The sequence below is a fragment of the Rhinichthys klamathensis genome, unplaced genomic scaffold, assembly GCF_029890125.1.
Source record: "Rhinichthys klamathensis goyatoka isolate OS25496 unplaced genomic scaffold, OSU_Roscu_1.1 h1tg000136l_1, whole genome shotgun sequence".
Taxonomy (NCBI): Eukaryota; Metazoa; Chordata; class Actinopteri; order Cypriniformes; family Leuciscidae; genus Rhinichthys; species Rhinichthys klamathensis.
The window spans coordinates 304,862-332,128 of record NW_026606671.1 but is presented as its reverse complement, the minus strand read 5'-3'; the positions used below and the strand labels follow the sequence as shown (position 1 = coordinate 332,128).

Sequence of the window (27,267 nt, the reverse complement as noted above, 5' to 3'; positions counted from 1 at the left end):
AATTAAAGATTCTGGGATAGAGATTTGATTAGATGAATGACTCTTTGTGTCATTTAACGAAGTTACTCTTCCCCTGCCTGCCAAAATTGGACCTGGCTAGATAATAAACAATACCACTAAGTATCCTTTACGAAACAAAACTCAGTTCAAAATATCTTTAACTATAAGTTTCCTATATGAACAACCAGTCAGTAATGCTGGTTTTAGACAGTCTTACAAAACTTATATACACAAAGCACAGTAACAAGTCTCAAATAAATTTGAGTTAAAAATTAAAAATGATGAAAGCCATGATGTGCAGTTCAGTTAGTAGGTAAAGAATCACTACGATTCAGTGAGTCTTATACACTCACCGGCCACTTTATTAGGTACACCTGTCCAACTGCTCGTTAACACTTAATTTCTAAGCAGCCAATCACATGGCGGCAACTCAGTGCATTTAGGCATGTATACATGGTCAAGACAATCTCCTGCAGTTCAAACCGAGCATCAGTATGGGGAAGAAAGTTGATTTGAGTGACTTTGAACGTGGCATGATTGTTGGTGCCAGAAGGGCTGGTCTGAGTATTTCAGAAACTGCTAATCTACTGGGATTTTCACGCACAACCATCTCTAGGGTTTACAGAGAATGGTCCGAAAAAGAAAAAACATCCAGTGAGCGGCAGTTCTGTGGGCGGAAATGCCTTGTTGATGCCAGAGGTCAGAGGAGAATGGCCAGACTGGTTCGAGCTGATAGAAGGGCAACAGTGACTGAAATAACCACTCGTTACAACCGAGGTATGCAGCAAAGCATTTGTGAAGCCACAACACGCACAACCTTGAGGCGGATGGGCTACAACAGCAGAAGACTCCACCGGGTACCACTCATCTCCACTACAAATAGGAAAAAGAGGCTACAATTTGCAAGAGCTCACCAAAATTGAACAGTTGAAGACTGGAAAAATGTTGCCTGGTCTGATGAGTCTCGATTTCTGTTGAGACATTCAGATGTTAGAGTCAGAATTTGGCGTAAACAGAATGAGAACATGGAACCATCATGCCTTGTTACCACTGTGCAGGCTGGTGGTGGTGGTGTAATGGTGTGGGGGATGTTTTCCTGGCACACTTTAGGCCCCTTAGTGCCAATTGGGCATCGTTTAAATGCCACGGCCTACCTGAGCATTGTTTCTGACCATGTCCATCCCTTTATGGCCACCATGTACCCATCCTCTGATGGCTACTTCCACCATGTCACAAAGCTCTAATCATTTCAAATTGGTTTCTTGAACATGACAATGAGTTCACTGTACTAAAATGGCCTCCACAGTCACCAGATCTCAACCCAATAGAGCATCTTTGGGATGTGGTGGAACGGGAGATTCGCATCATGGATGTGCAGCCGACAAATCTGCGGCAACTGTGTGATGCCATCATGTCAATATGGACCAAACTCCCTGAGGAATGCTTCCAGCACCTTGTTGAATCTATGCCACGAAGAATTGAGGCAGTTCTGAAGGCAAAAGGGGGTCCAACCCGTTACTAGCATGGGGTACCTAATAAAGTGGCCGGTGAGTGTAGACTGGTTCAAACCGATAACTCATGAATATGAGAATAATTTGTAAGTCTTTTTGATGAATTCATTAAAAAAAAATAGTTGACTAATCTGACTACAATGGTCGTGTTGCATGATTGTTGCGTGCAAATAGTGAGGACAATGCAATAGAAAAAAAAGAACCCTTTAACAGACCAGAAAAAAATGCCTCCAGCACTTAAAAAAAATACCTGTATGAATCTAAATATGATTATTGATTCACAACTCTAGTCATAACAGGGCAAAGTTGAAGCTGTTTGCTCTGGAGAAAGAAAGTTCCAGGTGTAAAAGTTAAAGAGCAAACCTGAAAGGTCACTGGATGGGACACTGATTTACCGGTCAACCTCTATTACCATGTATGCATGGTAATCTACAACAAAACTGCTGAAGACTGAATATGAGCATGAGAGAAAAGAGGGATAAAAAGACAGCAAGATCAAAGGACTGCAAGGTTTCTGCAAGGTACACTGCTCCTGGCTGATGGCCGTCCATCTGGACCCGACGCCCCGCTGTTATCATTTGAAACGTCCGTGTGGCTTAAACCATCAGCTCTATCATAACTGTCATAACAGCAATGACGGAGCTGGTGTCATAACAGTCAACTGTCGTTTATGCTAATGGCAAGTTCAGCAGGACAGAAATACTAATCATTTTCTTTCTACAGTGTTGTGCAGCAAACATGAAGAAAACAAAGCACGTTTAGTGATATTTCTCCGCAGCAATACAATATATATGTGTGACAGTATAAAACCCTGAGGGCCACAAACAGATATGACGTGTGCACTTTATTCCGAGTCTTCTGAAGCCATACGATAGCTTTGAATGTGTCTGTGAGTTTACAGTGGTATAAATCTTTTTAAGTGCAGGCCTTTTGTGTCTCTGTGATGCCATATACTGCAGCAGCAGCAGCCATCACTGAGGACAGCTCTAAAAATAGAGCCGACTCTTCACAAGAACACCTGACAAGACTCCCTCTCGCACTCCTTTCCAGTCTCTAACGCACACGATCTCACTTTCCATCTCCAAATCGCTTTGTTTCACTCCTCACTGAATCTAATTACGGCAAAACAAGTATCAGCTCAGCGGCAGCAAAGTCTACCCATCAGCAGCCCTCATCAGGCCTAGGGCGTCAAATAACACGCTAAAACACATTAACACACAAATATCTTACATGCACCCTTGTTTGTGCTGGGAAAAGGCTGAGTCTGCTAGTGCAGCAAAATAAGCCTAGCTACTAAATCCTAAATTGCTGTTGTTGTTTTACATAAATAACGGGACAGACAAGGGAAATAATAAAAATAATTGAACATTTAATTGTGCATAGTTAGGATAGCAAAGTAAATCAAATCAGAATCAAATGGTTCAAACTAATCTTTGGTTATTGATTTCAAAAGCATGTTTCTTTGGCATATGGCTAATAATGTAAATGGTAAAACAGTAATATAGCTAAAACCAATACAATATTTGGCCCAGAGTTTGTTTAATCAATACTTGGTACTTCATGCATTTGTTGTTGTTTTTCACAAAACAGTCAGTGTCCAATTCAGACTATGTCATGTTATTATTATTATTTATTTTGCATATTCTTGGGCCTATTATTAATAAATACATTTATATAAAATGTTTATAGTATATACATTTTTATATTATATTATATTATTATATTATATTATGGTCTGTCTGAATACTCCATTCTGATTGGCTGGAAGGTGTGCATTAAAACCTTTTAATGCACAGGTAGCTCCAAGTCAGTTTAATCACTGTTCTATATTAACCCTCTGGGGACGGATTGGGCGGTACCGCCCAAAATGGCATACTTTTACAAATGTGTAATTATCTTAAATACTATTAATGATAGAGAGGTGCGGTCTTTTTTACCGCCTTCCTCAGATTCCGCTGAAAACAGTGATAACTCACCCGGCTAGTAAATATACACACTTCCTTGTTGCGCAATACCACTATGTAAAAAGCCAATGAAATCGATGTTGTTTGGCAGATTCCGCGAACAACAACCAATGGAAAAATTGCCGATGGAGAAATATTTTTCTTACCCAATCAGAGGAAGGTTACCATGACGTCTCTAGCAAATCAGAGGACTCTGTAGCCTTGCAAGGGGTGGTACTATATAGAGCTGGTAAGTCCCGCCCATCCGTAAAACTCCAAGTGGACCTCTAGGTTGAAAAAGCGTCAATGCAAGTGAATTAGAGAAAATAATTATTTTCTGATCCCGTTTGAATTGTGCCATGAATGTGAACATATGTTGTCTGTGCATTTTTTATATAATTTCTCATGTAACGAGTTTGACAGTATATTGTATGATTCTTTGGCTAGCAGTTGTGGAATAGACATAACGAGAAAGACTACACGTCGCATATGTGACGTCACCGCATAACACATTTTCCCTCCACAAATCACGGTGCGATAATCTAAGGAATTAGATCGAGATGCCTGTGTTTTTTGTACCCAAATGTCACCATTCAAACAAAGGCATGTTTAGCGGGATCCGTGTGCTAGTGGTGGTGACGTATATCAAACGCGTCGAAAGCAGTGAAGAGTTGTAGTCCACAAAGTGCTCTCACACAAAGTCTAACCGTATGAAAATTCTACCCGCTAAATTGTAGCATTCTTTACACGAAATATTATATACAAAATTCACAGACAACATATGTTCACATTCATTGCAAAATTCAAACGGGATTAGAAAATAATTATTTTCTCTCATTCACTTGCATTGACGAATTTTCAACCTAGAGGTCCAGCGGGGTAAGCAGAAGGGGCGGGACTTACCAGCTCTATAGTTAGGGATATGACGCAAACAGCGTTGAATGGAGAGAAGGAGAGAGAGCGAACGGAGGCTTACGGAGCGGATTATCAGAGATTTATATGAGAGAGACAGAACAATTATAATATATATATATACACACATACAATTATAGCATTATTTATTGTTTTAGCACTTTTATGATGGCAAGCAGTAGACGCTTTACGGTGGAACAAGCTCTGGAACAATTACTGGAGAGTGACGAGGAGAAAGCATTGCTTAGAAAATTCTAAACATTCCTAAGAAAAACGCCTTGGACTATTTGTAAATAAAGTTACATTTTTCATTGTTCTTTACACATTTTATTTAACAATTACACATGTCTGTCAAGCAAAGGCTTTGACAAATATATTTTTTGTTCAAAAACTGTTCACTATTGTTGTGTGATGTGTGATTTTCAGAAATAAATGACAAAAATCTAATTTCCGTTTTTGAAATTCTCTAGTTTATAGTACATTTTTCACTCATACTTCCTTTATAAACACATTGCATGCATGCTTATGTTAGCTTAGGGTCTTCTGAATCCATAGATACCAAACACATAGTGTTCCATCTCCATTACATATGGTTTATAAGGCCAAATGTAAAAATAGAGAAAATGGACCAAAAAGGGCTGTTTTCATTGAAGCGCGCACACACACACACACACACACACACACACACACACACACACACACACACGTCACTCGCACACAGAGAGCGGAGATCGCGCTGTGCACACACAACAAACATTTAGGAACACAGAAACTTGTTTTCAACACAGCACTGCGACTTTTAGTAAAAGCTTCGCTACTGAATCGCTACATTATGTTTCTCTGCGACGAAGGGGTTACATTGCTATTGCTAAGTAATTAAACTCACAGCTTTATTGTTAATAGACAGAGAGATGAGACACCTCTCATCTCTCAATAATTAATTCAAATAAATGCTAGAATTCATTCATTCATTCATTCAAATAAATGTAATCTTACGCACTACTTTATCTCTGTGTCTGATTCAAAGCGTGCAGAATGCTAGATCTAATAAGCCGTAACTGTGGAAATAACCGTCAATTTTACCCTTCCAGTCATATATTGCGCTGCAGCCCGCATTTAAATATTTTTAATGCACTTTGCGGAGACAACCAGCCTCTGCTTCACGTCAGGCAGTTGCCTCCACGTTGTAAGCCGTGGATGATATCTTATTTATTATATTATATTATATTATTATAAAGAATTATACAATAATTACAATGTTTGATTTTAAAAATAAATATACAATTTAGTTTAGTTACTGTTCTGGGTCGCCGCTTGATGTCCAATGTATAATCTGTGTCTTCAAGCAAAACTAGTTGAGAAACTAATATAATATGTTGGTTGTGAAAGAGTGAACCTAACCAGTACATAACTCATCCAGCACCATTTGTGCTACATAAATGATACCTCAAACTGTGCAGCTTATTGAGGAAAGGTATACTATTACAGGCTTAAATTAATAAAATTATTATTTTCGCTGGCCAGGAAAACAAAAAAACAAAAAAAACAATGAGGTACCCAAACCATATCTAGAAACCAGAAGATTACAGTGACTTTTGACTTGGTCCAGTAAGCAACCACCAAGCAGTCAATCAGAACACCCTTGCAACTGTTTAACACATTCACAGTATAGCATAGCAATGCCCCAGGAACACCAGCAGCAAGTGGCACTCAAAAAAACATAAAAAATCTAAATTGTTATGAGGCAATCTCAGCGTGCAACCTGGAAGCTTGCAGTATAAATTCACCCACTTTAAATCATTGTTGGACCAAACATTCATTTGGCAACAAAAATACACACAAGACATCTACACAAATAATCCTTATTGCTTCAGTCACAAGGTCATAAACTCTCATCACACATACAGTATATAACCCACATATACATAGAAATCACAGCTGCAGGAAGTGACACACAGAGAAACAGAAACAGTGAATAAAGTACGATACCTGAGCCTTAACGCATTCCTGTGGAGGAGCCAGTATGAGGAGAGAAGCAGAGAAGAGGAGAGTTATTACCAGCCTGGGTTATTGAGGAACAGAGCAGGCTCAGAGAAACCCTGTTAAGCACTTTGCAAGTCATACTACGGGAAGAAGAGAGGGACACATCCTTTATAAAAGCTCAGACGCTATCAAAAAACAACAGAGGGTAGTGCACACACACATACACACACACACAGCCGAGAAACATGAGGCGGATGCTGAAATAAAAAGCCACAAAGCTAAAATAAGGAACGCGGACATTTCAGGTGAACAGAAAAGCTGATAATTATGCAACCAAATACAGATGATGAGAGGTCATTTAGTTATTGAACAACTGAAATGCAATGATCAGCAAACCAAGAGACGCAAAAAAAGGAAAAACCTGGTATTCATTGACTGAACAAGGGTCTCATGATCATTAAAGACCAGCTGCCCCACAGTACTGGAGAGGAAGGGAAAAAGACAGATTTATAGAGAGACAAAATGGTACCCAGTGTGAGCCAAAAACAAGGCATTCACTGTTCGCTAGTCTTAAAGTCACTATTGACAGACAATCTAATTTTATTTAAAGATTGAATGAAATGGCTTGACAAGAGCAGTTTTTTCCCCCTATTGAAAATGGAAAATTGGGTAGGGTTTTTTTTTTCATAAAAAAAAATAATTAAATAGGCCTAAGCATTAATTTTCGTCACAGTTTTGAATCATCTTTTAGTACTTGCTACACTAGATGGAGATAGAAAAAGACTACATTTTTTATTGTAAGTATACAGATGATCTCAAAACTATGAACTAAAAGCCTAATCTACAATTTCGATTTCATGGGGTGTTTGTTTACAACACAAATGTAAGTGTGATATGAGAGTAACTTCAACAAATTCCCTCAGTGTCTGTGATAACCTGTGATTTTCAGAAAAAAATAAATGAAATAATAATAATACACATAATTGCTTGCGTATTGCTGGGTTCTCACTGCAAAACAACACAAAAATGCAACATGGTATTTTAGCAAAAAATGATCAAATTACATTTCTCAATCCCTCTTTTTCATGAAATAATTATAATCACTACACTAAACTATGAAAAATAAAATAAAAAATGCAATGCAATGAAAATTAAAATTGGGACTGTATAATAAGCAAAAATATAATAGTGTAGCCTATATTATATAGTTTAATAGTGAAAAACATTCTAAACATCAGCGCCTTTCCTGTTTTGGTGTGGAATAGACTGACATGTTGTTGATAGTCAAAAATGTTGCTTAAAGGGATACTCCACCCAAAAATGAAAATTCTGTCATCATTTACTCACCCTCAAGTTGTTGCAAACCTGTATGAGTTTATTTCTTCTGCTGAACACAAAGGAATATATTTTGAAGAACGTTTAGAACCAAACAGTTGTGGGGCACCATTGACTTCCATAGTATTTTTTTTCTACTATGGAAGTCAATGGTGCCAAACAACTGTTTGGCTCCAATCGTTCTTCAAAATATCTTCCTTTGTGTTCAGCAGAAGAAAGAAACTCATACAGGTTTGCAACAACTTGAGTGTGAGTAAATGATGACAGAATTTTCATTTTTGGGTGGAGTATCCCTTTAAATGACTGGAGAAGGAGTGTGGTACGTCCACTAACATCACTGAGATGAATTAACTGTACCTCATCATGTGGCTCCAAGCAGTTTTGAATTATTACGCATCTACAAGATGCCTCCAAATACAGTATGACAAATCTGAAATATGTCTAAAAGGGCAGAGAATCTTGAGACGAGTTCAACTGTGTGAGGCGGGCAGCACAGAGTACAATTATTTCACTCTGGTTCCAGAAACTGAATCAAATTAATCTCAGTCAGAGAGTCTCTATAAGGTTACGTGAGATACATAAGGCTGATACATGATGTAATGTTTGGGAAGTGAATTTTCACCTTCGGCTATGTCTGAGTATGGAAATCCCACCGTGGAGGCACTCAAAAACTCGCAGATTAGCTGGAACGCCCGTCAGCTTAACATCCCATGCGTTCCCTCTTGAAGACACTACTGTGAACTTTCTTAGCCTGCTACCACTGATCTGAGAACAAAAACACGGTCCAAATCTCTTCCCACGGACCATAACAAAAAAAGGGAGCTGTTTGGGGAAAACTGTGCAGCTGAGAAGATACAATGGTGGGAATAATTTTGGTGTCCCGTTCTAATGTATCTCAAGGGGAAAACAATTTAGCTCAATGATGCTTGACGTATTTTGTTGTACCAAACAAAACAAGAATTTCCAAACAAGCTGAGGGAACACTGGCTTCTCTCCCAGGGGAATTGGAGGAATGCTGGGAATGAACTGCAGTAGAATTGGGGGAGACAAATCAGGAATGTGTCTACGTGATGGTCCAGCTTTGAACCTCCATGAAACATCGGTGTCAAAAATTCCCAAGATTAATGCCCAAAGCGTTATGAAAGCAGAGCGTCACTCAAATCTGCTGGAGATTTAGTAGAATAAAATACAACTCTGTTATTTGTTCTCTTTAGGTGCCGAAGGAAAGACGTAAAAAAAAAATGCCCTGTTCTCCTTACAACCTGCTATCAACGTGGCATCCATCCTTTAAAATGACCACGAAATCAAAACTGACCTGAATAACTTCCTATATAAATGTTCCTTATTGTGAATGATTCATCAGTGCATATGTTAATCCAAAAAGAAAAAAAATGAATTAATAAATGAATTCATCAATAAATAAATGAATATAAAATTTTAAATAATATAAATGTACGCCGTTTTGTAATCGGTCATGTCATCAAAATAAAATAAAATAATATAAATTAAAATAAATCAAGCCATTTTCAAAATCTTGCCAATTCTTAATTTATTGCTGGTTAATGTAATGTAAGAGCAAATAATGATACATTTGCAAAAATAAGTGGAAGCATTGATATAATGACATGCTTTTGAGAGTAAACCTGTCCTTCAACTTCAAAAAGCCTCAAAAATGTGTGCCAGCCAAGGATGTATTTACATTTGTTCTCCATAATCTTGCATATGTGATCATTTTAAGAATGAACTACTGAAAGACCCATTACAGTTGACAACTAATGTATTGGATATCTGAACCCAATATCTGATCTAAACAAATGTAAATACATACACAGTATATATGATTTTTTCCCCCCCTTTCTCTCTGCTCTGTCTCTGTCCTCTACTCGGCTGGGGCTTGATGATGTTGTATATCACACATCCAGATGGTAGCAGTGCAGTGGATTCTCACTTCAGCCTGCCCAGAGCACAGTGGGGATTGAGCGCATAAAACACCAGCACATCTTAAGCCAACACGACATACTGACAGTGGACACATAGGCAGAACACCTACAGAGAGACCATATAACAGCCACCACGGCACAAGTAAAATGAGCGACTATAATGGAAACTACAAAAAAAGTAAAGCATCTTGCACATACAGGATCAAACAATGTGAGTTGCTGCAAAAGAACATTTAAGAAACTGAGGGAATGGTCCAAAAGAGAATAGGAGGGTGAGATTTAAAACACATTGGAACAAAGATGCTATTCCTATTTTACTGCTCAAAGCAGCAGTAATGAGCAGAAGAAAGCTTCTGAAAATTGCACCGCCTATTTTTACGTTATAATGAGCTAGCACCCATTTTAAACCTGAACTCTGTTTATTCGATCTGAAACTAGCCTGTCACCATGGCCTCTTAAGATAATGTGCGAGTTTGCTTTAGCTTTGGTTTTAAGCGTTCATTTTCTCTATGCTACAATAACTTCTCCTTCTCTGCTTAATATGTATAGACAACTACACTCACCGGCCACTTTATTAGGTACACCTGTCCAACTGCTCGTTAACACTTAATTTCTAAGCAGCCAATCACATGGCGGCAACTCAGTGCATTTAGGCATGTATACATGGTCAAGACAATCTCCTGCAGTTCAAACCGAGCATCAGTATGGGGAAGAAAGTTGATTTGAGTGACTTTGAACGTGGCATGATTGTTGGTGCCAGAAGGGCTGGTCTGAGTATTTCAGAAACTGCTAATCTACTGGGATTTTCACGCACAACCATCTCTAGGGTTTACAGAGAATGGTCCGAAAAAGAAAAAACATCCAGTGAGCGGCAGTTCTGTGGGCGGAAATGCCTTGTTGATGCCAGAGGTCAGAGGAGAATGGCCAGACTGGTTCGAGCTGATAGAAGGGCAACAGTGACTCAAATAACCACCCGTTACAACCAAGGTGGGCAGAAGAGCATCTCTGAACGCACAGTACGTCGAACTTTGAGGCAGATGGGCTACAACAGCAGAAGACCCCACCGGGTACCACTCATCTCCACTACAAATAGGAAAAAGAGGCTACAATTTGCAAGAGCTCACCAAAATTGAACAGTTGAAGACTGGAAAAATGTTGCCTGGTCTGATGAGTCTCGATTTCTGTTGAGACATTCAGATGTTAGAGTCAGAATTTGGCGTAAACAGAATGAGAACATGGAACCATCATGCCTTGTTACCACTGTGCAGGCTGGTGGTGGTGGTGTAATGGTGTGGGGGATGTTTTCCTGGCACACTTTAGGCCCCTTAGTGCCAATTGGGCATCGTTTAAATGCCACGGCCTACCTGAGCATTGTTTCTGACCATGTCCATCCCTTTATGGCCACCATGTACCCATCCTCTGATGGCTACTTCCACCATGTCACAAAGCTCTAATCATTTCAAATTGGTTTCTTGAACATGACAATGAGTTCACTGTACTAAAATGGCCTCCACAGTCACCAGATCTCAACCCAATAGAGCATCTTTGGGATGTGGTGGAACGGGAGATTCGCATCATGGATGTGCAGCCGACAAATCTGCGGCAACTGTGTGATGCCATCATGTCAATATGGACCAAACTCCCTGAGGAATGCTTCCAGCACCTTGTTGAATCTATGCCACGAAGAATTGAGGCAGTTCTGAAGGCAAAAGGGGGTCCAACCCGTTACTAGCATGGGGTACCTAATAAAGTGGCCGGTGAGTTTATATGTAAAGCATAAATATTACTTTATCTCTGTTACACTGTTTGTTTGAGAATCCTGACCAGTCCAACACAGCAACATTAGCTCAACCAATGGTACAAGTTTGGGGGTGGAGCTATGAGTTTGACCAACGGCCCATGGCAGACCGAGGGAGTTTCTGGGAAACCAGTTTGGAGCCTGTCATTGGCTGCATCCGAAATGTATACTATGCCTAGTGTATATAGAATAACCCAATGTGAAAAGAGTAATATCTGCAGTTTTGCACACTTGTTAGCTACCATTGTAAGTGCATTGCAAGTAAATACATTATCTGTTCCTTTTTGCAAACTGAGGGTGGTAAAACTGTCATAGATGCAGTCAATAGAACTTAAGTTGTTTTTAACCCAAAATATTCCTTTAAGGCAGAAGATAAAACAAATAATTGAACACAACCCCATGAGGATGGGGCAGCATTAGCTAAATTAACAGATTCTTACAGTAACAGCAGAACAAATGCAAATATATTAGCGGAGAGAAGTTCATAGCAAGGAGACAGAGAACTTGTTACTTCCACATTTGTAATACGAGGAAAGAGAAGTGGTTATTGTTACCAAAAAGAGTGCCAACAGACTTCCAGAAACCTAAAGCTTTACATAATATCCCTGTAGTGTTACTTTTGTGAGAGGAACATTGGTGTGTGTACCTGACGCACTGAACTGGCTATGGTATAGAACTATGTGAATACGCGATCATATTTTACACCAGAAGTCAAATCCATTGAATAATACCAGTCAACATCATGCAAAGACAGAACGGGGGCGGTATGATGGTACATTATATATCATGCAATGGTAGAAATGCATCAAGCGGTAGAGATTTTCCAGCACCATTTATACACCGTAGATATATTAGCATCGCTTTTTGCATTATTTCACAAAAAAGATGAACATGCATAAATCAGCTATTTTAAAGCTTCAAATTTGATTCAATCAGCCATAATTAAGACTGCAACATATATGTTTGATAATATTAGTTTTGAAATGTAGTTCATAAAATGTGAAGCTGTAGTGCACTGGTGATTGTTTGCATCCAAATAAAAACGCTTTTATCCCAAAAAACTTAATTCACTGGATTATAAAAAAAAAGAAAAAAGAAAGCATAACAGCCTAATTTTTTTCAACAAAAACAAAATACAACCACAATCTAAAATCACTGATATTGAATTTTGATCATACCGCCCATCCCTATGTATAGAGAAAAAACAAGCATTTGCAATGACACATTTACCAGCATGTAAACAAACACGAAAGCTAAGCCAGACAGGAACAGGAACGCCAACAGTCATACAGGGGGAGGGGCAAAGGAGAGGCTGTACAGGTAAAGTTAAAGCATACGACTGACCGTATGGTATCCCCGTGCTACGGGCGGCTTGCCGGCGGGATATGGGTCTACGGTGTCAATGATGGTCTGCCGCTCGCCCTTCTGGTTGATCTTGCGAAACCTTCGGCGGGACTGTCGGTGCGATGCCTGCCGCTGGAAATACTCCTCATTCTCATCCATATAGTCCACCTGCAAACGGAGGAGAGATTTGAGTGAGACTCTCTCTCTCCCCACCCCACCCCCCCATCCCCTCCCGCCCCTCTTACTGGCGCTGTGTAAAAATAGCAGTGGGTGTGCGAGCCTGTGTGTGTGTGTGTGTGGGCTGAGCCTCAAACACCTACGTCAAAGCGAGGCGTACAACAGACAGAAAGGTAGAAAAAGGGAGATGTAGTTTCAAAGCAGCAGCTTGCGAGAGTCTTTCAGTGGTGAATTGTGCATGTTATGCGCTTTCTATGGCATTAAACTAGAAATTAGGTAAAATAGCAATAATTAAACAATGCATATTCCAGATCACTGTTTATTCAACATATTTGCGGTGAGACCAGGAAATGTCATTGAAGGGGTGTAAACTGACCATGGCAGGTCTTTGAACAACAGTAAATGAGTGTGTCATCATCATACACATTAAGGATATAAGTTGCATGTAAAACTGGCCGGCCACTGTGACATTATGCCATGAAAAGTGACATGATTATCCCTCTGCCTTATTTTGCTGCAGCCTCAGATTTCACACCCACTCTGCCTTTGGGATTACACATCAAATCTCTCGCTACCGTACCAACTGCTGCTATGGCAACTGCCGGAGAGTGCGAAGCAGTGGGAATATATTGGGCGGTGTGAGCAAGTGAGAGTGCAGTATCTATATCCTGCCTCAGCCTGTAATTACAGGGCAGCATTGGCCGGTAATAACAGATGAGATACCCAACGAGGGCACAATCAACTGTCGAGGACAGTTGCCATCGCCCAAACCAAAGATTATGCTTATGCATTTGGCAGATGCTTTTAAAAGTCTACAGTACATGCATTCCCTGGGAATGCAACCTGTGACCTTGATGTTGCTAGCGTCATGCTCTATGGGTTGAGCTACATATATACACTCTACTAGGGCTGCACGATACTGAAAAAAAATGGCGATATTTTGTTTTTCTGCGATAAATATTGCGATATGAATACAATTTCACCACATGCCTTGAATAGCTCTATTTGGAAAGAATTAATCATTCTAGAATGATTGGGGTGATTTTGTAGGGGAGTGAATCTGCATATAAAATAATAAACAAATTACAATTATAGGTAAATACAGTGGAACAAAGATACAAATGAAATAAACAGTGCTTCTAACAGCAAGGCACAGAAAATAACACTGTATAGTCTTCAAAAGTAAATGTAATTCATCTTTGTTAAAGCTACAAAAGTGATTTTCTCTTTGTATTTTGTTTTTTAATTAAGATTAATGACACAGACAGCAGCAGGAATATTAGGCTGCTGTCACTTTAAGACCGAACGCACGAATCCAATATAATGATACACATCAATTTTCTTTCTCAGTTGTTTACATTCACATAAGTGAATGTGTTTATGAGTATCCTCACTGAGGCGGGCATTTTGACAATTTTGGTATGGTGTATGTGTCCATTCAAGCACAAATAGACGTGGAGGAGAACAGAATAGGTGTTCGCGTGCTGTCTGGAAAAAATACTGTGATACTATTTCGGTATTCTTTGATGAAAGATATTTCAAGAGAACAGCATTATTAATGTCTTTACTGTCCCTTTTGATCAAATTAATGCATCTTTGCTAAATTAAAGTATTAATTTCTTTAAAAAAATCTTACTGACTTGAACAGTAGTGCACTCAACATGAAGAAACACACAGAAGCCTATTGAGTTGTAGTCACATGTAGGCGCATTTCCATGAGCTTAACTAAATCCGAGACTGCAAATGCAGATAGGGAGGGTCTTTCTGTACTTGTGAACATACATCATGAAGTGAATATGGAATATATTAGAGTGCATGGAAGGGCTTGGGTTCCTAAATATAATTATAATTTTTTTTTGGCATGGCGAGAGGATCAAATGGAGGCCATGTTGAAAATGACCCGCAGTGGGCAATTTGCCACCTGATGCAAAATAAAACTAGACCACACAAAACTAAATTGCTCCCCTTATACAAATATTATATATAAACAAATACTGTATAACATAGTTGTCCCTAAAACTTCTACACTAGGAGTTGTAGCTTGTGCGCAGACAGCTACTTCATTTTCCCCAATCTTTAATTATTGAATACTAAGAATCTGAATTCATTAAATTTTTTTATAATATTTATAGCTAATGATGGCAAAAAGACACTGAGTCACAAAACCTTAGTTAACCTATCCCTTGAAGGGGGCATATACACAAGACATGTTTAACTTTTCAGTATGTTTTAGTGTGCAATCTGTCTCAAAGATCAAGCAATGTGCTAATTAAAGCATCCAAAATCCTAAAAACATCTAGCATCAAAAAAATAAGACCATCTTGGACAACTGGTCGACCATTCTGACCCATTCCTAATTAGAACCAGCACATTTTCTTTGGAAAATTGTTTTTAGCCAATTGTTATCGGCCTGTGTAATGTCAAATCTGACCTTGTATGTACCCCTGGGGGTAAGCGTAGCACACTGTGTGAACCACTGGGGAAGAGGAATGAAACTGCAGCACAAAACTGCAATTATACCATGTGATTAGTAAGAGTATTAGGTTAAGATGATTATCTGGTCCATGATTACTCACCACAATCATCTCGGATGGCTCCAGCACGATGCACTCGCATCCACGACGTAAACTCCCAGCAGACCTCTTCCCAAAGCTAGAGGAGAAGAACAGGAGAGACAGAAAGGTTATATACCACTCAACCAATTATGGAATCCTTAGATTCTGTGGGAATGAAAGCGTGCTTAGAATCCGAGCCAGAGAAACACATATCCAAAGACTCGTGGCACTGTTCCTGGCCTAGCCAGTGAGATTCCACTGGGAAAGAAAGTACGACCAGACTGGAAAAGTCCACAGGATGACATCATGGCCTAATGAAAGAAGTACAGTGCAAAGTGATGGAGTGTGTGAGTAGCAACACAAAAAACTCTATTGAAAATTTAAGAAGGGGACCATGGAAACGTGAGGTGGAGTTCCATGCAGGATAAAGGTAAATACGCAGATTTTTTTTAAATCATCTGCACTGAACCTGTAATTGTTGGGTTAAAATGCAAATTCAGAGACTAGCATTTCCCAATCCCTCTTCTTCACAAAATAATTTCCTGTCATCAATACACTAAATAATGAAAAAGGCACAATTAATTAAAACAATTGAATAAATAGGGAAAAAAGCAAAAATAAAATAAACAGTTAAAAGCATATAATATATATAAAAAGTATATAATATATAATTTTTTTAAAAATGAAATTAATATTTTTTAAAAATTGATTGAAGGTAACATGTGCCACTAGTGGCACCAAACAAAACTGTAATCTGTTTGTTTAAAGTGCCCCTATTATCCTATTTTAAAGATTCCTAATTTTGTTTTGGAGGTCTCAAACACCTATCTCAAAATATGCATTGCACATGACCTCATTTCTTAGAAAATGGTTCTTTCCAAGATTCACGCTGCATCCCAATTCGCCTATTTATACTATGCCCTAAAAGTATGTTCTGTTTTTGTGAAGAAAAAGGACATACTTTTGAGTGTTGCAGGCAAGCTTTGGGACACACTACTTCATCAATATGGCGTCTTTAACTGACAGCTCTGTTGCTTAGTTACGTCCATCTTGTCACCATTTAAACTGCGCTGTCAATCATCTTGTCACAGTTACAATCCTCCACAATTATTTTATTTCCTACTGTTTCGGAGAGAAATATAGTAGCACGTTGATCTGCCAGTCGTGGGTCTTTCGTGTAGAGACTCTCCTAATGTGTTTGCAATTTGCATAATGATGCATTTAAAAGTTGTTGTACAAACGTATCTTTACAAAAGTTCACAATGCTGTTGCAGATGAAATATAATGTGGATAACATTGAATAAATATACTTTCGTCAGTTTAGAAACTGATAATTAATCACTCAAACCCCTATACCACCTCTCTACTTAACCGTGGGACTCGAACATCCGTCATGTTTTTAGTTTTTAATGCTTTTTATTTGTGTTTGTAGTTCTAATCTTTGGATTCTAAAGTAGAAAAAGAAAAAGTAGACCGGGTATCTTTGGAATTCTTATTTCAACATGCTATTATTTGGAACACACTAATTCTAATTTCAAATACTATTTAAGACGGATAGTATGCGAATTGGGACTCAGCATCAGTCTCTCTAAACCCCTCCTTTTTGAGAGCCTACTCTGCTCTGATTGGTCATAATGGCTCAGTCTGTTTGGTCTCCCGCTTACAGCGCATCGGAAACGAAACACCTTTTAACATATTTGAATTTCAGCACCGGAGGCTTCCCCTGCACTTGATACACTTATCAATTCCAGTACAAGTCCTCATCCTTTTAAAGTGGATTTGCAGTGCTGAAAAAAGCATCTTCTCGACATGTCGACAACACAAAGAAATATTACATTGTTACATAGGTGTGTAACAGGAAGTGAGACTGAAATTGCAGACAACTCATCTCGGCAGTTCAGAATCGATTCTTTCTTTTAAGAGACTTTATTTGTCGTGCACTTAGATCTTTAAAACTTTGCAGACCTTTACAAATTTTTTTTTTTTTTTTTTTTAAAGGGGGCAATATTTTAAGCACGCTATCTGGGTCTGACATAAAAACCCAGTGAGTTTAGGATGGGTCTAGCTATTTGGCTAAACAATAGAAGACAGATGGGATACTTGAAATACATACAATATATATATATTTTTCAATTCTGTTTGATGCTGTTTGTAATATTACATACTTCACCTTTCATCTGTTTTGTTAATTTACCATCAATGCTGCTTGCAAGAGACTTTTTGCAGCTGAATGAGCTGCCAGGTGACACTCTGGTCCAAAGCTGACACACACTTACACACACACATAAGTAGAAAGAAAAACTGCGGTTCAGCTGTGTAAGAAGTCAGCAAAACCTCTACATACACTTCAGAAAACTGTGAGTGACAAAGCAAGGCTGATTTTACTATGAGAACACTTGACTCCACTATATGAATTATAATACCTCACAATGACAATTGTCAGCATGACAGCATTATAATTATATTTAATTAATTATGTCAAAATTTCAACAACTGAACACTTGAACCAACATTTTTTTTTTGTCACAACAAGCCTTTGGGTAATGCACTACACTTACTGTTGAATAGCTAATTGTATACTGGTTACTGTACAGGTGCAGCTGGCAGATATAGTAACTAGCTAATATAGTTAGACTAACAGGTGGGATTCCCTCTACATTCATTGTTTCTTAGCTTAAGACCACACACAATGAGTCCTCTGTGTTGTAATGCTGTTTGACTTCCCTTGCAGGCTCCTATCCAAATACAAAACCTCAAGATTTGGTGTTTTCATTCATCGTTCATGATATACAGTGGCTATTATCTGAAACCACAGAGAGAATATCAGGGATTCCAAGTATAACTTGTGAATATAACTTTTATAACCGCAAAATGCAATATGAAAAGAAAAATGGAATACAGAAGCATTTCTAGATGTTTCTAGATGAATATAGGAAAAAATATTTGCCTTGAGCAGAACCAAATGAAAAGAGAAGGGTGGAAAAAGCTCTGACTTGTAAAATTCCAAATTCTAAAAAGAAATTCTCAGAAGCCAAAAAAAAAGGCAAACTGTAAAAATTATATTAAAACCAAACATTTGTTAATAAATCATATTAACGTCAGCCTTCATGCCACATTCCTTGGGAATTTAACTCATGGTGAGATGTGATGCCCACCCAGTCTTACATTCCATATTACACAACATTCCGGGTGTCTGGAATGTGATTCTGTGACGAACGCGGCAGGCACTCACACCCAGCGAAGAACATAGGGGTTTCCAAAGTAAATAAGCCCCGTTTCATCTCTCTATATTAAGCCGAGCAAAGATTAAAGAGCTGTTATGCAAGTGCTGTCGGTGGGCAAGTCAGAGGGGAGAAGGGGGTACATTGGAAGGTTTAAGGACTGCTGATGTACAGTAGAATGGATAATTCAATAACAGGATTCTACTGCAACGCTTCAGTGAGTGCTAAACAGCTGTGCCGGCTCTCAGATCTGCGCTTGCAGACACATGGCAACATAAAGCAGTGCAAACAGCATTTCACGAGAAACCCTGAACTGTTACTAGATCCGATTCTGGGACCGAAACACTTGAGGCATGCTTAGCAAAGCTTGACACTTGAGGTATGATTACTTCCATTTTGCATTAGTAAAAAACAGCATACAATAAAATAAAAATGTCCTTTAGAGAAGTATTTGATGGAAAGTAGGTTTATAGAAAATATTTACAAAAATGTATTTAAGTGATCTAATAATGCACTTAATATACAGCATTAAGACCCAATATGTAAAAACAAAACAAAAACATACTGTACCTGTAGATGAGAGAGAGCGGTTACAAAATAGGTCCAATGAAATCCATAAACAATCCAGACTACTTTAAAATCATGCATTCAGTCCCATACTTCTACCTCAAATGTGTTTTTAATGTTCTTGCTTAATATCCATACACACACGCTGCTACCACACTAAACACAAACGTGATTTCGTGAGCGCCACATGATAATCCAACTTCACGTATGCTGCTCTGCGAGAACTCTGTTCTGACAGCTCCGTCTGCCGCCTTCATCTTACAAGAGCGTGTGAGTTGGGGAATGTGCGCTCTTGAGAGTTAGTGGTGTTCGACCAAAGCCAACATTCCTGCCTGCCTCTTACTTCCTGTGGAGCCAAGAGGGAGTGGTTGACCTCTACCCACAAACATCATGACCTCTCAACCTAAACTCATAACCTGTAGCGACTTATAAGACTACAATCAAAGGCAACCTGGGAAAAGAGTTGGGTATTGTTTGAATTTTAATGATTCCGATTCCAATTCTGCTTATTGATTTCGATTCTTATCGATACCTAATTTTATTTCCAATGAAGTAAAAAAAACAACAACAACAACAACATGGATATCATTCACATTTATTCTAAGTCTGGGCTGAATTAGTTAGCTGAATACCATGAACAAAAATCAACAGGCCAAAGAACACTTACACAAGGAACTTTTGTCTATGGTTTAAAAATACCATGGCAAAAACAATTAACCCTTAGGGGTCCAACGTGTCCTTGAGATGTTTTGACATGCCCTGACATCTGTGCTTTTTTCAGTTGCTTATAAACATATTAATGACAAAGGTGTCATTACACTCTATTCAGCACAAACAAGGCTACATAATATGTGAGCAACATTTATGTATATGTTTGTATTTTTGAGAGGATAATGTGTATACATGGTTATTGAAAAAACAAGAAAATGTAAGTTTCTGAAATAAGGCCACAAAACACATACTAAATATGTGTCCACAAGACTTTTGACTGATGGATGTTGTCACCAAGAGTTTTTGCTTCATAATGATCTGAAAATCATCTTGCCTACTCATTCACATAAATGTTTAAGTTTAGAGGCGTGCTCCAGAAAAAAGTTCTCGGAGACGGAGAGGCAGAAAGCATACCCTGTTTATTTTCTTTATTTTACAAAAGTACAATGTTTTGTTTCGATTGTAAGTGGACACATAAAGTAGACATTTTACAGTTTATTTTTTTATATTTCTTATGCCTGTATGACAATAAATGACGGACTATTTTAAGTTTATTTTGCTGCTATGTGAAGAAAATCCAGCAAAACGCGCCGGCACAATTGTCGACCCCAGAGGGATATTAACCTAACTAATATAAATTTCAAGCATTATTAAAGACAAGTAAACACTCTAATAAAAAATAAAAAAATAAAACAAAAAATTGCACAAATAAATACAACTGAACAAATATACTATTGAAATAAACACTGTTTTAAGATATTCAGGTATTCAGGTACAGAAACTGTATTCAAATGTAAAATAACACTATATTTGTAAGGTATATTTTATTTATAAAGTGCAGTTACAAAAGTTATTCAGACAAGAACAGCAAGTGAATTTTCTCTGTTTTTTGTTGTTTGATTAAGGTTATTATAGAGACAGAATCAAAAATAATAGGCTGTTGTCACTTTAAAAAACTGCAAAGATCCAATATACTATTATGCTTTTTCTTTGTCAACTGTGTACGTTCACTTTAACATAACCGACTTTGTTTACGAGGATATTTTGACATATTTTTTGTGTATATTTTTCCATTACAGTGCAGTTCAGCATTGCGTACTATGAGAAGCGGCTTTCTGTGCGCACGTTTTGGATGTGTGTGCAGCACAGAAAACAGTGTGCGAGTCTTCTTGCCCTTGAATGGTTTAAAATCACATTAAAAACACTTTTCTGTGCACGTGCTTTGGATGTGTGTTCAGCACAGAAAACTGTGCAGGTCTTGTTGCGCTTATGGTTTAAAGTCATTTGAAAATGCACACAATCAATAAGAGGAATCGAAATGAATCCAATTCAGTATCCGATTCCTGAATTGGAATCGATTTTCAATACACACCCCTACCTGGGAGATTGTAAAGGAAAAGAAATTTGCATTCATACTCAAATTTGTATAGGTAAACCAAACAAAAAGGACTATTCATAATTCACAAAAAGCTAAACTGCACAAACAAGCCACCAACTACAAACCAAACTGGGTTTGTACAGCTAGGGGGCTGTAGCTGGGAATTGGCATGCAAAGTTGAGAACTTGTGGCTGAACAACAAATGAGGCATGTTGATGCATGCAGGGAAGCATTGTCTAGGACAGAGTTACCTATCAGATGTCACAGATAATACTCTCATGAAGTAAATGCATATCACTGCAGGGAAGAATGGTAAGGCTCTGAAAGCACTTCCATGGGAAAACCAACCTAGAGTTTGTTTGCATGAGGTGAACACATGCAAACATAAGAGGTAGTTGTAATAAAAGTAAACATCTTACTGAAACTAAGAATTTAAAATTGCCTTTAAGTACTTTTTTAGTAACTTGTTTTATCTGTTGATGAATAAAAATAAAAATTACTATGGACAATCTGAGCATGTTACTAAATTCAAACTCAATTTAAAATGATTCTAAACATCTGGTTACAAAGTAAATATTTTAAGTTAATAATTTAATAAACACATTTGCATCTGGCCATGCAGGTAAACAAATTAAATATTTTAGTAAGTGTTTAATTGTGACTTTTTAATTCAACATTATTTTATTTTTACATTTCTATGATTTAATTAATTAATAGCTTTTCGTCAACTCATAAACCCCCTTCAGTTCCTCACAAAACCCCAGTTTGGGAAAGCCTGATGTAATCAAAAGTTATGTTGCTTGTTTTCGAGATGAAATAGCACAAAGCAAAGGAACACTGTATAGAGTGCAAATGTACCATTTTAAACTGACTTCATCCCAAACACTATAGGAAAATAATCATTATATATAAAATGCTTGGTTTTGTTTAGCAATAGAGCAAAGAAAATCATTTGAAGCACCTTGCACCTTGAAGCACATGTAAATACCTTGGTACATGAGTTTGATAAACATTCGGTACCATGGAACATATCAAAGAAATATACTACTTCCTAACAACATATCTGTACCATGGTAAAACCACAGTACTTTTTTGTAAGGGTAAAAGCCATATCTCAAGGGAACTGTGGCTAACAATGTTTTCTAAGTCTTGTGGTCAGGAATAGGTAAGAAAACAATGGACTTACTGAAGGATCAGATTTAACAGAGTTTATAACAATAGAAACTCTTGTTGATGGTTAAGCCTGCAATAAGGGCTCGGACTTGTTGCATAAGCACTGGCATGAGTACCAGGTGGTACCGGCGCTGACATTTTCAAATGCCACCTCAAACTCAACTCTGACTTCTGCCAGAACTTTGCACACCATTAGGCTTTTAATGATGGCAATCGTGGTGCAATTAAACACTTGCATGCAGCATTTGCAGTGAGTGAGAGTTTCAGGTGCAATGAAACAGGTGTTACACAAATGTGCTTTTTAAAAGAGAGTGAATTTGTTTGGAAAAGAAATGGGAAAAAATAACGCGCTAAAGGAAGCTGATAAGATGTTATTGCAGATCTGGGTTGTCTCAGACAAGAATCGGTACACGAGGTAGAGGTGAATTCTCTTGAAGGGGCTGTTTGTGAGCGCTATCAAGACATTGTTTAAGAAGTGCACCGCTGTCCTGTTGGTTTTCATTCACTGGACGCCTGAGTCACAGTCTATTACAGGAGAAACACATCACAGCTCTCTCCGTGAAGCCAAATGAAACAGCGAGGGAGGGAGAGACCAGCTTCTCTCATTGCCATGGTGATAAAATGACATATTCCCACAGCAAGCCAAATCTAAAGCATCTCTGTCAAGTGCTTTTGTAAAGCTAGCTATGCTTTTAAATTCCACTCAGTCAAAATGTTTCTTTCTGCATGTCCTTGCTACAGTTCGCTGCTTGCTCATTTCTGTCTTATCAAGTTTTATGCTAGAGCGTGGTTATATTGCACCAAACAAAATGCTGATTCTTGATAATGCGGATAGTCTTTATTTGCATATGTGGCCTTTCTAAAGTCGTATTATGCTAAGTTATGATGTTTGGATTAGGCTACTGATTACATGTCAGGGTCAGAAATAAAAAAAAATAGTTCACCAAAAATTCAGTCATCATTTACTCACCCTTAATTTGTTCCAAACCTGCATGACATCCTCCAGTGGAACACAAAAGGAGACGTTCTGATCAAAAAAGCAGCATAAACATATAATAAAAGTAGTCCATGTGATTTGTAGCTATGTGATTTGTGCCATATATTCGAATCTTCTGAAGCAGGAAAAAAAAATTGTTTCTGGTACTTTTGAAGCATGTAGACAATACCCATTTACTACTACTGAAAACAACAACTAAGAACATTTAAAATGTCTCCTTTTATGTTCCACAGAAAAAGAAAATCACAAGAACGACATGATTTGTTTGAGTAAATGTTGACACTTTAAATTTGTAGTTGAACTATTCCTTTACACAGAAAAAAAAAAAAAAAAGTGACCAAAATACCACAGATATTAAGATGCTGAGACAAAAACAAAAAAACATTCCCATAATGAATTTACAAAAAAAATATTTATAACTTCTGATATATATTTGTTTGTTTTTTTACAAATTATTTTTATTATTTGTATCGTATTTATTTCTTAAAATTCTAAAACTCCTCTCACTAATTTAATTATTTAATTTATTTAATGAATTGATCATATTTAAAGTATTTGACAAACTATGACAGTATTTCTATGTAATTAAAAAAACATGATAAATGTAAAAATGCCCAAGAAAAAAAGAAACATGATTGGGAGACTGATAGAGATAAAGTCGCTTTTTGAAGGTATTTTCATTAAATGCTAACTTAATTTTACTAAACTGGTCACAGTCACATTTTGGATGTACACTCCTCCACAGGCCATTTCAGTGGCAAACTGAAAAAAAACTGGGACAAAGCTAAACTGAGAAGAGACATTTACTCTTTTTACATATGTTCTTTATTTGGGATGCTTAATATTTATTTGTTCCGATTAAATTTTAGAACTTTTAAAGGGAGAAGGTACACGGTTAATATGAATGAGAGGTTAATGGAAAGGGTATTTGGGGTTTTTTTCTGTAATGAAGTGTGAATGTTTGGTACTTGATGACGTTCCTGGATGACATACCTGGAGCGTGGCAAGAACATGGACTCTTTGATGAAGACTGATCCAGAGAGCAGAATGTACCAGCATGTGCCAATGTCATCGGGGCTGAAAGAGAGAGAAAAAGAGAGGATGACGAAAAAATTTAATTTAGAGTCTAACAGAAAACAAAACATGCTTATGTCTAACATGTGGTCTGGTTTGCTGTATGGTTAGAGAAAAAGCAGCTGACACGGACACACATAACATCAATGCCTAATGTAAACACTCTGTCATCATTTTTGTCCTGTGATACACTCCTGTGTGCAGACAAAAGATGACATTAGGAGATTCCCCAGAGGAAAACCGTGAACAGAGCTATCAAACGGCCAACAAACCATCTCTCTTCCTCCTGTAAGTGAAGCCAGTTGAAATATGACTGCTTGATTTATGTGAGTGTGTAGGAAATAACACACTGACACACAATCCCCACTCCTTTTTTTCAGGTCACAGAGCAGTCAGGAACGTTAGACATCTTCTGAGGCACGGTGGGTCGACGCCAGAGACATCCTTCCAGCTCCCGGCGAGCACCGCTCCATGTCTGCCTCTCCAGTAAGTGTTAAAAGTGGGAATGTGAGAAGATGAGCAATCCAATGAGCAGCGGACATCTTGATCACTGAGTCAGAACAGCGGATACACACTCCAGTGAGATAACATGCCCAAAGCAGTGCTGGGGTTTATGAGCTGATAGACAGTCCAGTGCTAACATGAAGCAAATAACTCAGATTTCATGCTACACTGCACACTTTATTATTGCACATTTTAATATGACTTTTTATGTGATTTAATATGTTTTGTCTGTGACGAAATTCCTTGTATATCTTCATCTTATCACGTTCACTGGAATTCTCGGTTCTAATGGTGCATTCAAGTTTTGTTGAAAAGATCGCAATTACGAGCTGAACGCACATGAACGCCACCACAAAGTCGTAAATACGAGTGGGAAGCTCGGGATTTTCTTTTTAAGCCCTGATCTTTACGAGCTTGGGAGTGTTTTAGTGAGAAACGTGACGGAATACCACAATATGTATAGGTATTTATAGCAGTGACATTGCCAGGCTTTTTTATTTACAACAAAATAAGATAATTCCCTGCACAAAATATAATGGCATTGTAATATAACAATATAATATGTAACAATACATTTTACAGTGGCTTCATAAATGAATTAAAAACATTAAAAAGCAAAACACACCTGATCCACGTTCTTCGTTCTCCATGGTAGAATTTAAAAGCTTTCTGTATTATTGTGTAGTTAATTAAGAGATGGTACACCGCCATCTTGCTCTGGTGAAAGTGACATGACTTCCCACCTCATAAATACACACTTCCCAGGAGGACTTGAATGTACCATTTACGGTCAGTCATATAGAGTGCAACAGTTGGGTCCAGGAAGTAAAAATCCTATACATTTTCATCATAGAGGAATGAATTTTTAACAATAACTTATAAAAAGATAGACCTAGTGTGAGCATCAGTCCACAACCCTATTTTATAATTATGTTTAACAATGGAATTCCTGAAGGAAACAACATCAACCAGGATTATGCAAAAAATATCCACCAATCAGATAATTGAAACAGCCAAATCGCACCAAAAAAAACCCACATAAGTGCTGCTCGCCCACTCCCATGAAGCTCAGCAAATGACATCAATCTCAATAGGGTCAATAGACGTCAATAGATTCAACCTCCCTACATTCTCAAACTATTACAATTTTCACAATAAACAACTTTAAATCAATAGTTTTGTGTCATTCGCATTTTTGCAGTTTGTAATGTTTTTATTTTCTTTGTATATGGTTGGTTTGGTTCATTGCATATAACTCTTGAATGAATTTAATGAATTACTGAAAAATTGAAAAATCTTCTGTCATACATGGCAACGCTGTATATTGGACTGCTCATTCTATAACTGAAAAGGCACTATTTATGTCTCTCGTATATATAACACCACAGTCTCACACTTTCATTTCATACAAACGCAACAGGCATCATCTTGTGTCTCTGTAATTGGCTGCAGTAATAATAACATCCAAGAACTTCAGTATTAATATTTCTATAATTGTTGCAGTGTGTCTTGTTGTGCCGCCAAACTTTTTGTATGTTGTAATGCACAATTTTTTAGCAAAAGCTTCACAATAATATACAGGTAAACCTTTAAGATAATTTTAACTCAAATGAAATTAATATTTCCCATCCTTGTATTTACGTATTTAGTAAGTAGCCACGCACACGATCCCTTATTGCACCCATTGAAAAGTCCATATCGATCAACAGAATGCTTTCCTCAACTTTGAGTACAACAAACAGTTCTCCAAACTTCTGGATGTTTGTCTTTAAATGAAAATCCTAAACAACACGCACACATAAATACTCGCTCCAGGATCTCTATAGGACTAATGAGGCAGCTCCTGACTGCTCTCAAACGCAGCACGAGCACGGCTTGCTTTTTACGTTCTCTTTCTGCATCGCTCCCTTCATCATTGCAGCTTCTGCTCCCTCTTTTAATCGTTTTTTTTACCCGAGCGCGCGCAGACAAAAACGAAGCATTCAATTATTAATCAGCAGAATGCAAAGAGGGAGAAGGAGAGAGCGGGAATGATGGAGGGCGAGAGACGGAGAGCGTGAGGATGTTCTGCACCATCAACGGAGCAGCGCTGACTGAACTGGGTCACTGAAACACTCTTCCAGCGCTCATCAAATGCTCATCAA

The 27,267-nt window shown here is 37.9% G+C and overlaps 1 protein-coding gene across 6 annotated transcripts in view; it reads right to left on the bottom strand.

Annotated features, from left to right (window-relative positions):
* Nucleotides 1-27,267, bottom strand: part of rapgef2b (Rap guanine nucleotide exchange factor 2b) — a 123,412-nt gene that overhangs the window by 40,919 nt on the left and 55,226 nt on the right. For 4 of the 6 annotated variants that reach the window (XM_056257234.1, XM_056257229.1, XM_056257233.1 and 1 more), the window contains exons 4-7: nt 24,539-24,622; nt 15,520-15,595; nt 12,767-12,934; nt 6,356-6,373 (exon numbers count right to left, since the gene is read on the bottom strand). In XM_056257234.1, coding sequence (XP_056113209.1) covers nt 6,356-6,373; nt 12,767-12,934; nt 15,520-15,595; nt 24,539-24,622 — 346 coding nt within the window. Of the gene's footprint in view, nt 1-6,355; nt 6,374-12,766; nt 12,935-15,519; nt 15,596-19,289; nt 19,551-24,538; nt 24,623-27,267 lie in introns of those variants that run through there. The other 2 variants (XM_056257235.1, XM_056257231.1) reach the window with 2 other exon arrangements.